The sequence below is a fragment of the Sarcophilus harrisii genome, chromosome 3 (assembly GCF_902635505.1).
Source record: "Sarcophilus harrisii chromosome 3, mSarHar1.11, whole genome shotgun sequence".
Taxonomy (NCBI): domain Eukaryota; kingdom Metazoa; phylum Chordata; class Mammalia; order Dasyuromorphia; family Dasyuridae; genus Sarcophilus; species Sarcophilus harrisii.
In genome coordinates, this window is record NC_045428.1 from 367178708 (window position 1) to 367192189 (window position 13482).

At 33.7% G+C, this 13482-nt stretch overlaps 1 protein-coding gene across 2 annotated transcripts in view; it reads left to right on the top strand.

Moving 5' to 3' along the window:
- Positions 1-13482, top strand: part of SATB2 (SATB homeobox 2) — a 217356-nt gene that overhangs the window by 176573 nt on the left and 27301 nt on the right. For both annotated transcript variants that reach the window (XM_031960233.1, XM_012544916.3), the window contains exon 10: positions 102-299. In XM_031960233.1, the coding sequence (XP_031816093.1) occupies positions 102-299 (198 nt within the window). The remainder of the gene's footprint in view (positions 1-101; positions 300-13482) is intronic.

Below are 13482 nucleotides of genomic sequence, written 5' to 3' on the forward strand. Positions count from 1 at the left end.
CTTCAGAAATGCTTGAGTGCAGAGTCTGTATTTCTTTGAGATCAAGAATATATCTGATCCATTTGTCCAAGAAGTTATCTCTTGTGACCTTCTCTTTCTAGGGCTGGTTATGTGAACTACTCCGCTGGAAGGAAAACCCAAGTCCAGAAAACCGCACCCTGTGGGAAAACCTGTGCACCATCCGCCGTTTCCTGAACCTTCCCCAGCATGAAAGAGATGTGATCTATGAGGAGGAATCCAGGCATCATCACAGTGAGCGCATGCAGCATGTTGTCCAGCTCACTCCTGAGCCTGTGCAGGTCAGAGCAGTAACTTTCTTATTGAATGAGACTTTATGTTTGTAGCAGCTGTAAAAGGTCCAAGGAAAACCTGGCTTCAGTTTGCTTCTGCCTTGCAGGCTTTCTGGCAGAATGTGTGTAGGTACACTAATGCACATTTCAAAGGCAGATGTCCTGGGTTCTGAGAATGCCCACCTGTGTGTACATCTGCACAGAAATAATAATATGAACATTTAGAGCTGAAAGAGACCTCAGAGATCAACTAGTCCACCCTCTTCTGATAAGCTAAATGATACCCATTCACTTACCTGGTGAATGACATATTCAGGATTCAAACTCAAATCCCTTGGCTCTGAATCTTGCCATTTTTTCACCACTGCCAAACTAGTGTGATTTTTTTATCTATTATATTATGATGCCAAATCACTTAATATACAACATCATATCTATGCATAATAGATAATGGTTTTAATCCCAACAGCAACTTTTCATTAGTTTAGAAATGTTGATTTCTAGATGGACAGGGGAAGGAAGCAGCTACTAGAGAAACCTTAACCTAACTTAATAATTTGAGTTTAAGTCATCTGATATCTAAGTTTTTGGTCTTGTTATCAAAATTATGATTACATAGACTTGTCTATTTACCAAATCAGGAAATAGATTTTTTTATTTTTAGACTTTAGGTATTTTTTTGGTTCTTTAATTTCATTTTTTTTTTGAGGGAAAGGGCATTCATTTCTGAAGTAAGTTGATTTACCCCAGTTAAAACGAAATTGGTTATTCTTAGACCAGCATTTTTAAATGAAAGTAAACTTACCTGACAGATCACCAACTTCCATTTGCATTGAAGAAGAAATTCTAAGGACATTCCCTTTTGGCCTACCTTAACTCTTGTCTATTTGACACTGTTCATTTTTACATTAAGGAGAGGGAAAGCAATATATATATATATATATATATATCATATATATATATTATATATACACACATATACATATACATATACAGAGAGAGAGAGAGAGAGAGAGAGAGAGAGAGAGAGAGAGATTGATTTTCAAGTGCAGATGCTGGTGGGCTCCTAGCAAGAAGAAAAAGATAAGGAGGTTGAATTCCTGACATCACTTCCCTCATCAATTTACATCAGATATATTCCTTAACTTCTGCCTCTTAGTGCTTCCTTTTCTTTTTTTCTCAGGGATGGCCGCCTTCACCTTGGTAAAGAGCCCAGAACAAAATGGGTCTAATGCATAACTATCTTCTTAGCCAAACTGAGTGTTATTCTGCTTGGTGCTTTCAGGCAATGGTTTGTGGAATCTCCAAAAGAAAACTTAGAGCAAATAATTCTCCCTTTTAGAATCATAGGCATTGACTCCAGAAGGGACTTTAGAGATTACCTAAACCAAAAGTTTCTTAACTGGTGGTCTAGTAATTGGTTTTTAGAATATTTTGATAATGGTATTTTAAGCTAGTTTGTTTATCTTGTGACCTGTTTTTTCAAAGAATTATTCTGAGGAATCCATAGGCTTCACCAGGCTGTCAGCAGTCTATGACACAATAAAAAGGTTTAAAATCCCTTATTTACCTCAACCTACTTATTTTACAATTGGGAAAGCTGAAATCTAGCAATTTGAAGTAACTTGTTCAAGTTATGGAACTAGTAGCCAGCAAGACAGGTACTAGAGGTCAGAACTACTGCTTCCAAATCCAAAGTCCTTTCTTCCCAGGTATGACTATGATTCATTTCTTTTTTATCCACGCCACCTTCAAAGCAATGGAGCAAATGCCAACATATCCATAAGGATATGGGCTAAGACCCATTCATTGTTCTCATTTCCTAGCCTACACAGGAACCTCATCCAAATACCAGAATATCTTACTCTAGGATTTTAAATAAGCCACTTGGAAGATTTTGATAGTCAGTCTATCAAAGGTACTATTTGATAGTCTACACTTTGAGGACAAGAAGTCTGGAGAATAATTAAAATCTAAATTGAAATAAATAGATAATAACTGAAAGATGCCTTGTTCCAGACACCAATGAACATGTGTTTCATGGAATAACTATTAAACTGAGACATTCAAAGAGTCTTGAAGTAAGAACAAGTATATAATAGCATGTTACAAATTTGACTCTTTTACTACTTCTATTCACCTTACTCATTTATCTTAATTTTTCTTTACTGTGAGCTTCCAAATTTTGTGGAGATTTTTAAAGGGAAATAAATAATATCATTAAGTGACTAGTAGATCTGTTGGTCTGATTAGGTTTTTGATGGTATGCCAGAACTCACAGACTCCTTTGAAAGTAGCTCTAAAAGCATTTTATATGCCTAAGAAAGTCATGAGGAATTGATTTAAGTTTAGTATTTAACTTATTTTGTTTTATTTTCAATTCATGTGTACCTGTAGCTGAGTTATTTAAATTCTTTGAGCCTCAGTTTTCTCAACTACAGAATGAAGATAATAACATTTGGGCTTTCTGGCTCCAGAGATTATGATCAAATACTGTGTAAATTGTAAAGAGCAATGTAAAACTAAAAAGTGATTAATTGATAAAAGATTTTATTCAACACTTATTTCTTGCCCACAAAATGTTTATAGATAAGGTTTTATATTTTTATTTTTATCTGAGGACCTTGATAATTTAGCCTTCTTAAAAAAACAAACAAAAACCCCCAATGTTTCACATAACCCCTTTTTTAAACAATGTTTCTGAGTGACTGCTGCATTTATATTTGTCAGCAAGTTACAAAGCTGTGGATTAATTATTTATTGCAATCATAATATGAAAAATGAAGAAAAATGAGTGGAACCAGCTGGCAAGTAAATATAGCAGAGCTCTTGAGACTGTTGAACGCAGTTGGCCCAGCACATGTGATCTGGGGAAGGCTATTCTCTGAAAGACCTTTGCCATGCACCTCCACTGTCTGACTCCAAAAAGTACTTCCCTCCTTCCTTCCTTCTCTTCCCTCCTTCTCCTTGAGGTGATATGATGGTGTGTGTGTGTGTGTGTGTGTGTGTGTGTGTGTGTGTGTTATCAAATTCAGTATATTGTTCTCGTACATTATTTCTAGCTCTCTAAAATGTTAGGAATCATCTTTTATTTCCTGGATAAGATGGATCAAAAAGTAATTTGTAAAATATATATGAGCTATACACTAGAAGTTTATGGTTCAGTTTTGGACAGTATAAAATAGGTGACAAGACATAATCAAACACCAAATGAAAAGAATTATTTTTCCCCCAATAGGTCTGGAACCTAATTATTACTTGTGGTTTTAACTATTAGTGTGTTATAGTTCTATAAATGTGTTTTCAGTTATTCCAATCTGAGGCCCCCAAAGTGAATGAATATCCTTGACTTGACCAAAAAAGCCTGCTAAACAATTGGGTCATAGTACTAGTTATTAGCTACTCCACCTCTAGTTGTGAAAACTAGAGCAGAAACATTAAAACTTGCCTGAAGTCAGGCCTAGATACTGAAAAACCAAAGGAGGTATTGGCTGCTACTCCTTGCTTTGACCACATTTCTCTCTCAATGTGGTAGAAAGTAAAGGGTATTGTTTATAGTATGAATGGGTTACCTAACAGGCTTTATTTGGGGCTCTGGCCAAATTGTGTCTGTGCCCATCGTACCTTATTGCTTTATTCAGTTTCCATTTGAAGGGTCCCCCTCCCAGTAAAAGTGTTCACATCTGAGCTTAGAGCTGCTACAGTTTTAGAAAGAGGTTTTCTTTTAAAGGCCTTTTCTATATATTAAATAAAGATAGAATAGATACCATCAGTGACAATTACCAGAATACTGAGTTTGTCCTATCTTAATATTTCCTCACCAAATTGAATTGTTAAGAGATATAAAAACACCTTTAAATTTCTTATAATTAGTGTAGAAAGACAGTGTAGCATAATGGATTAAGAGTTGGTCTTACAGTTAGGAAAACCTTTTGCTGATATTTACTATCTGTGTAACCCTGGGCAGCCATCTAACCTCTAAGTGCCCTTAGCAACCCCTTTATATGGCAGAATACATACTAATCTGCTTTCCTAGAGGCTATCCTTCATTAGGACTTTTCTACACTGCTAAAGTCAGAGCCTCAATCAAAATAATAACTAGGGTACAACAGTTGTTATAAAATTTATAAAGGTACTTAAGCAGCTAAATAATAGCAATTTGTAATAATGAGGGGGGAAAGCATTAGTATTAATTTTAGTGATTCATCTAAAGCAAATAATAAAAAAAAACTATGTATGAACTTAAGTTTATTCAGTGTCTTGTATAATACTGAGTTATTAGAATGATTGCATTCTTCAATTTTTGCCTTGTGATTTGTCATAATTTTGGTATCAGACAAGCTCTCAGGATGGGAATGTTATTTCTAATCCAGAAAATTATTTTGCATTTATATTACCATCTTGGAGTTTCCATCTTCCTTACCTGCATCATCAGCATATCCTAGAACTTGCTTTGTTAATTGTTGTTTCAAAAAAGGTAAATTACTAATACAAAAAATGAATAACTAGAAAAGGAAGTTTGCAAATCCAGGCACCTGGTTAGTAAAAGACAGATTTTTCCTCTCTTGGATTCATCCCAGGCTCTGTGTTCAAACCTACTGTTTGAATGTGGCTCCAAGGTTTTGAAATTCATTTTCCTTGCCAGTGCAAACATGCAAATGAACAGTTGCTGTTTTAAATGGATAGATGCAGTAGTTACGTTCAAGTGCTTTATTCTCATTTGGGTAGGTTGGAGGAATGTCTCTGAACAATTAACAAAGATCAAAGAAAGATCTTTATTAAATATTTGCTAATATTTACTAAATTCTGTGTTGATAGAGGGCTAGCCCCAGAGTTAGGAAAACCTGGGTTAAAATTATGCCTCCCATATGAAAGTTCTATAACACTGGATAAGTCACTTACTTTCGTAGGGCCCAAACAATTTTTAAATCTATAAGTTTTAGAGCAGTCACAAATCTTCATTAATAAGAGGAAATTGTCTAACTGAGAGTTCCTTATACTGATGAAATTATAGGGCCAGATTCTACTTATCCTTCTTGTCCCATATCCTCCAACAAGAATGACAAACCACAAGGGAGACAATGACAATAACAATAACAACAACCTAAGTTAACTCTTTCAAATTTAAAAAAAAAAGGATCTTCTCCCTGTCTTCTTTGGTCATTTGCTTGACATTCAAGATTTTAAATTTTTCTTTCCGCTATAGAGACTCAGGGATACATGAAGCTTTATTCTTGGGTGTCCTAATTCTAATCCTCTCTCTTACAAAGACTAGTAACATTAAAAAGGAGCCTTTCCTGGATATCTTCATTTCTTAATCTCAAAATTTGAAGGAAGACTTTCCTGCTAATTAGAGTAAATAGTCAAGAAATTAGACATTTTTTAGTTTGTTGCTTTCATTTTTCCTAGTTATCTTATGGCAAGTCACTTCATATTTTTGTGAAATGTAATTTCTTTAAAATATTTCATTGACCACTTTTGTTTCACTTCTCACAACTGCTCTCATGAGCCCTTTTTACTGATAATACTCATTATCTTTTCCCTTGCGAACTTTCCTCTTACTGTGGATGACATAATCATCTTTCCATTCACAAAGTCTCACACTGTCACCAACTCCTCGCTTACCCCACTCACCTTACTCTCACACTTTTCTACACAGTTGCCAAGTCTTGTCAGTGTTTCCTCAATAATATCATGTTTATTTCCTTCTTTCTGGTTATATGGCCTTCATCACTTTTCCCTTGGACTATTACAGTAGCTTCCCAAATGGTCTACCTGCCTCTAGGGTTGGAAAACCACTTAAAAATGCAAGAACCAATCTTAGTTCAAATATAACTTAGTCATAGTGAATTATAATCTAAAATTTCCTTAGATAACTTATGAGAATTTTTCACAATTCTGAATTGAAATATGTGTCAGGCCAAATTGAGCTCCATAGGCTATAGTTTCCTCATCCTGTTCTCTTTCCTCCACACAGCTGCCAGAGTAATCCCAAAGCACAGATCTAACCATGTCTCTTTCTTGCTTGATACACTCCAGTGGCTTTCTATTATCTTTAGGAAAATAGAGATAATTTTGTCTCTTCTTTGCTGATAGTTATAACTTTTTTATTTTATTTTGTTGTTTTTATTGCTATATGCTAACATTTCTAGAACCATGTGAAATAATTAGTGAAGAAAGGGAACATAACTTATTTTGCCCTATTCATACTAGAAAAAATTATACATTTCCCCTCCCCATTGTAAATAATGCTAGCTAGTGTTTTAAAATATGTGTTTTTTTTATTGTAACGAAATTGGCCATTTCCATGATTTTTTCCTTTCTTTGCTTATAGGTGTTTTTGTTTGTTTATTTTTAGTATAAATGAGTATTGTGGTGGTGTTATTTGATTTTGGTTTTATTCTAAGGGAACAATGTAATTTTTGATATCTTTATTATTTTTGAAATTAATTATGCCAATAGCTTTCTAATGCTGAACTGAACTTACATCTGGGAATGAACTGAAATCTTTTCAAAGCATTGTCAATGGTACATCAGTATATTTATACTGGGTTTACACACAGACTTTTCAACTAGTGTTTCTTATCTTTCATCATTTTTGTAAATTTTCATGATGTAAAGTAAAACCCCAAAGCTATTTTAATTTGATTATTTTTATATTAATGATTTGGAACATGTTTTCATATGTTCCTTTATAGTTTGATTTTTTTTAAAGAACTCTTTATCTTTTAGAGAAGTATTCTTGGTTTTATGCAGTCATGCCCCACACTTACATATCTTGAATCTCAGAATTTATTAGTAATATTTGATGCAAATGTTTTTACCACTTTACTGTTTTTTAATACTCTCTTTGCAGATTTTATTTGTGCAAAAGTTTTTAAATATTATATTTTCCAAATTGTTTTGTTTCTTATAAATTTCTCTATGGTTTCTATGTTTAAGACTCTCCCCTTTCCCTTTTCCCCTCTTCCTTCCTTCCTCCCTTCCCCCCTCTCTCCCTTCCTCCCTTCCTCTCTTCCCTCCTCCCTCTCTTCCCCCCTTTCCTCCTTCCCTTCCTTCCTCCCTCCTTCTCTCCCTCCATCCCTTCCTTCCTTCCCCCTCCCTCTCTCCCTTCCTTCTTCCCTCTCTCCCTTCCTTCCTTCCTCCCTCTTTCCTTCCTTCCTTCCTTCCTTCCTCCATCCCTCCCTCCCCTTCCTCCCTCCCCCTTCCTCCCCCCCTCCTTCCCTTCCTCCCTCCCCCTCCCTCCTCCTCCCTTCCTTCCTTCCTTCCTTCCTTCCTTCCTTCCTTCCTTCTTCTTCCCCCCCCTCCCTCCCTCCCTCCCTCCCTCCCTCTTTGGTGTGTTGTTTCATTGTTAACATTATCTTTAACATAATTATTTAGAGTTTTGATCATTTGTTTTTTGATTGAATCATTATTTATTGTGTTATTACTTAGTTTCCATTTAGGCTTTTCCTCATATTTCCTTTATATATTTTTAGACTTATGATTTGATCTTTAAAATATGCATTTGTCATCTGTCTTTTCTATACTTATTTATTATTCCTTTAAGCATTACTAACTGTGGTATTGTTTATAAAATTTTACTTATCATGCTTTTTAAACTTTTATCTATAACTTTTATACTATAGTAAATAATTAATTTTTGAGACTACTATGGGAATACGAAGAAATGTTTATACTCTTTAATATTTCCATTCAGAAGTAGCCACTGTAGGCATTGAGCTTATCCAAATCATTGGAGTCATTCAGCTCTATATTTTCCTTTTTGGGTTTCTCATTTTAATGGATTTTTCTAGCTCCAAGAGAAGAGTATTAAAATGTCTTACTGTAATTGTGTTATTATCAAGATCTTTTGTAATTCAAGTATCTTTTCTCTTAAGAACATAATACTATGGTATTTGTTGCATTTACTATTGTTACATTTTAACAATACATTTAATGTTTAAAAATCATCTCTGGTGCATTTAAGCATAATGTAGCTTTACTGTCAGTTTTTATTTACTGCCTCATTTGAGATTATGATTGTAATTCTTACTTTTTTAGCTTCACTTGAAGCTTAACAGATTTTATTCTGTTCTTCCATTATTCTGTCCGTGTCTATATATGGACAATGTTTCTTCTTTGCAGAAAATTTTTGGGTTTTTCCTTCTTATTCATTTATTTCCTTTTTTTCTTGGAGGATTTAATTAATTTACATTTAGTGACACTCAAGTTTGTATTTTCTTCCATTACATAGAAAAACACACATTTCACTGATTTTAGTTTGTATCATTTCTTTTGCTTACACTAATTTGAAGCCAGTATCTTCCCCCAAACTCTCCTACCTCTTTTAGCTATTGCTTCATCCCAATCTCTTTGGGTTTACCTTTATTGTTATTCTCTCTTCCTTTTGCTTGCTTTGCCTTTCCCTTATTTCAATTAATCCTTCTTCTTCCACCTCCATCCATTTTTCTATGTTAGTGAAATTAATTAATAATGGTCCTTTTGAAGAAGTGATGTTTTCTTTCCATCCCTTCCTTTATTCTTTTCCTTCAAAGATTCTGTAGAATTTCTCAGAATGCTTTTTATTGATGGTTCTTATTGGGATTTTAAAGAAAAGTGTTCTAAATCCTAGTCTGGGTGCCCTGAGACTACTCTGTCTTTTTCCTTTTTCCTTATTCCTTTTGATATTATGCTTCAAATTTATATTCTCTCTTTCTACTTTTTGCACTCTACCTTTCAATTACCAAATCTCTTCCTCCATAGAGGGATCTTCCAAAATGCATCTTTTTTTTTTTTTTTTTTTTTTTTTTTTGCTCCATTATTTTTTTCTTCTGTTTCTTTTATTTTTGTCTTTTAACTCTGCTTCTTTATTTGGGAGAAAATCTACTGTCAATTTCATCTCTGTATAGTTTTTTCTCCAGTTGTTAGGCTTCTTGATTTCTTCCTTAAAAACTCTAACTTTTCTCCTTATTCTTTGAAATTTCCTCTTAATTATTTAATGTTTTTTCTGAACTATTCCTGAAGTTTTAAAGGTAATCTATTATCATTATTTATTGATGATCAATGAACATTTCATAAGATAAATCAGTTTTGTTAATTAAAGGTAGCTTTATTCTGCCTCAAGTGATTAAATTGCATTATTATTGCTAAACAAGATATTTTCTTTGAGTTAGGCAGTCTGGTAGTATGGAAATACTATTATAGCATGCTTGCTTTTAATCCCATCTCTGCCACTTTTTAAGTGATATGACTTTGGACAGTCATTTAACTTCATCTATCAAGAGAGACATTAGAATTGTTTTTAGCCTTGAGAGAGATACTCTGTATAAAATCATGTCATGAACTATAAATTACTTATGCTTGTTTTTGTTATCTTGACTACTGTTAAAATTACCTTATGCATTCCTCCCTCCCCCCAAAAAATCTAGAAAGTTTTAAATTTACCTACTACATGCAATGTACTTTTTGGAATTTTATCAAATGACTTTATATTACTGTTTCTAGAAGTGTTCCTATAACATTGTAGCAAAGAGAACATTGGTTTCCTAAAAAAAATTGACCTTCTGTAAGTGACAAATTTTTTGTTTAAAGTATCTTCATGATACTTTCCATTATTGACAAAGGTAATCATAATTTTTGCATCAGAATTCAACTTGTGGCACACCATAGCATACTTCTTAAGTCACTATGTTGGCTAGTACTTTTGCTCCAAATCTGACTCAAGAGAAGAAACGTGATTTAGTGGATAGAGTACAGATTTTGGAGTCAGAAAGACTGGGATCATCTAGTGTATTGTATATTTAATAACTTCAAGATCGTAGGCAGATTACTTAATCTCTATAAAATGAACTCAGTAATCACTAAGATCGTGTCTATAATCCTAGCCTTTAACATACTTAAGTATGGCCTATAATTAAGTTCTCAGTTATAAAACTACAATGAAAATCAAGAAACATTTATTAAATACTATTTATTAGGTAACATAATTAAATACTATTTAGCATAGTAAACTATGCTAAATATTGGAGATACAAATACAAAAAAAATGAAAAAAATACATATTCACAAGGAACTTATATTCAAATAGTGAAGACAAGTTCATATATATATATATATATATATATATATATATGTAAAATAAGGTCAAAATGAATAAATACAAATAATTGCAAAGTAATTACATAAATGATATTTAGGGAAGGGAGGGCACTAATACTTATGGGATCAGGAAAGACTTCAAGAATATAATGCTACTTGAAAGAGTTTTTGTGAAGTGGAGTTGATGAGGGAATGGATTTTAATTATTGAGAAATGGTTAAGGCAAAGACATGGAGATGAGAGATGTAGGATGACCAGAAATAGGTCTAGTTTGGCTGGATCACAGAATGTAGGAAGGCAAACAATGTCCAATTTGGCTGGAAAGGTAGATTGGAACCAGATTGTGGAGAGCTTTAAAACTTAGAAAACGTCATGTTACCTAGAGGCAATAAGAAGTAAAAATCTGTAGGCAATAAGATCTTAAGTTAAGGAAAATTATTTTGGCAACAGTGTGTAAGATGAATGGGAGTACTGGGAGGCTTGAAGCAGGAAGAGAATTAGGAAGCTATTATAATAATATAAGCACAAGCTGATGAAACCTTGTAATAAGATGTTATTTGTGTGAGAAGTAGGATAGAATGTGAGAAATGATATGGAAGTAGAAACTACAAGATATGGCAATTGACTGGATATGTGAGGGTAAAAAGAAAGAGTTAAGGTTAGTAGGTTTGGAACCTAGAAGGTTGGAAGGAAGATAGTGTATTCATTAGACAGGTAGATGGTTTGAGGAAGAAAGTGAGTTCAGTTTTGGATGTGGAACTAAGTAAGATGCAGAAGAGAAATGGAGTGAGTGTATAGATCTATGAGTCATTGCCTAGAGATAATAATTATACCCATTGGAGCTGATGTTACTGAGAATCCTGAAGAAGAAGAGAAGGGGGCCTACGACAAATCTTTGAACAGGATCTATAGCAAGGAGGTGTGATGAACTGTTAAAAGAGATGAAGGAATGTTAAACAAATGGTAGGAGAAGTAGGTAGGAAGAGATAGAGATAGAGGTAAAGAGAGACAGACAGACAAAAACATAAAGAGAAAAGAGACAGAGACAGACAGAAATAGAGACAGAGGCCTGTACTGACATATAGACAACAGTGTTACAAAGCTGAAAGAGGAGTGAGTCTCTAGGAGACAAGGGCACTCAACTCTGTCAAATATATCAAATAGTTTAAGAAGGAGGAGAAAAGAAGAGGGCATCAGATTTGGCGATTAAGAGATCATTAGTAACTCAGAAACTTGCAGTTTTAGTTGATTTAGAAAAGGTCAACCATGTGTAAAGGTGACATGATAGTGATGATACAAATAAATAGAACATCTTTCTTTGATTAGAATAATAGTTTATACTTGCGTAGCTGCCTATGATTTATGTGTTTTGCATGAGTTATATTATTTATCCTTATAACAACTCCCTAAAATAGGCAATACAAGTACTGCTGTCTATTTTGCAGATGAAGAAAATAAGGGTCAGAGGAGTTGTTACTAGTCTAATGTCACACAGTAAGAACTGGCATAGCTGGGATTTGAATTTGAGCTTTGTTACTCTAAGTCTTGTTACAATAGATCATCTTTTTTCGTTTGTACAGTTCCTTTATGTAATTATTTTACCTTCTCATTTTTTAAAAATCAGCAAGATTTTAAGTACATATAGTATAAAACCATGAAAACCCTACATTTTGCCCAGCATAATTAGTAAAAATGGGAAAAAAAGGAACCAAAGATATTTTTGTTCAAAGTCAGCCAAAAAAGCATGGTGATGTGATGGAAAGAATACAAAGCTCAAAGTTAAGAGATTCAGCTCCATTTAGCCTAATGCTTACCCTCATTTTTTCCTTATTAGAATTTGGAAGTTAGATAAGGTGATCTCTCTAAGGTATTCTTTTTTATTGACAATTGTTCACTTGTTATTGTTGTTCCATAAGTCAGAGTTTATGAGTTAGGCCAGAACTCATGGACCAAATTTCTAACAATCCAATCCAGGAGTCAGAACACTAACCCAAATATCTTTTGTCCTCTACTAGTACATTTGGTTGTCACCTTTCTTCTGGTGATAATGCAAAAGAGAATGTTTATAAAACTAAACTTTTATCTCAATAGTCACTGATTATTATTTTGATTAAAGAGTACATTTGTGTATAAATATACAAGAGAAGTAGATAGATATTGCAATGGATAAAAGGCTGGGCTTAGAGTTTGGAAGACTAATTTTTCCATTCAAATCTGTCCTCAGATACTTACTGGTTATGTGACCCTGGGCAAGTCACTTAACCCTATTTACCTCAGTTTTCTCATTTGTAAAATAAGTTGAAGAAGGAAATGACAAACTACCCCAGTGTATTTGCCAAGAAAATCCCAAATGGGATCATGAAGAGTCAATGATGACTGAAACAGTCAAACAACTAAATATCCAATCTTTTCTTTTTATCTGCTATCATTAGTTACTATGTATGAACTATCTGGAAAGAATAGATTCCCTGCCTAGACACTTCTGTTGTATTTTCATAGATTTCATCCATTGTTATATTGGCTTTGTCTATTTTTTATATATCTCTTTTGATAAAAGAAACAAGAATTGAAATATTTTGATTTTATTAGCCCATTTTGAGATAATACTCTTTTTTTTGGAAGAATCTGGAGTGTAATGAGTACCCAGTGTAAAGATTACTAACACTTAAAAAAATAAAGATGGAGAGTATGGAGCATGCTGAGGCTAGGAGAAAAAAAGGTGGGAATGAGATATTGGGAGAGAGCAATTATGTGGAGAAAAATGTTAGTATACTTAGAAAATGAAAGAATCTCTAAAAAAAAATTTGTGGATATTCCCATTAATCTTTTATTCATAAAGAACCATGTTTTAGCATGTATTATGGGGAGAGAATCCAGAATTTGCTTTTACTCTTCTATAGCTGAAGGGTAGCCCATCTGATCAATAGGTATTGCTGGATTGAGTGGAGGAAGTATATAGGAACCCTTCTTTTGAGTCTTTTCACTAATAGGGCTAAAGGTATCTTGAAAGTTAATAAAGCACTGAACTAGGATTAGGAACCTCTTGTTTGGTCTTAACTTCATCACTTGCTAGCCAGGTGACCCTCAGACAAGTCATTTACTTTTCTGAGCC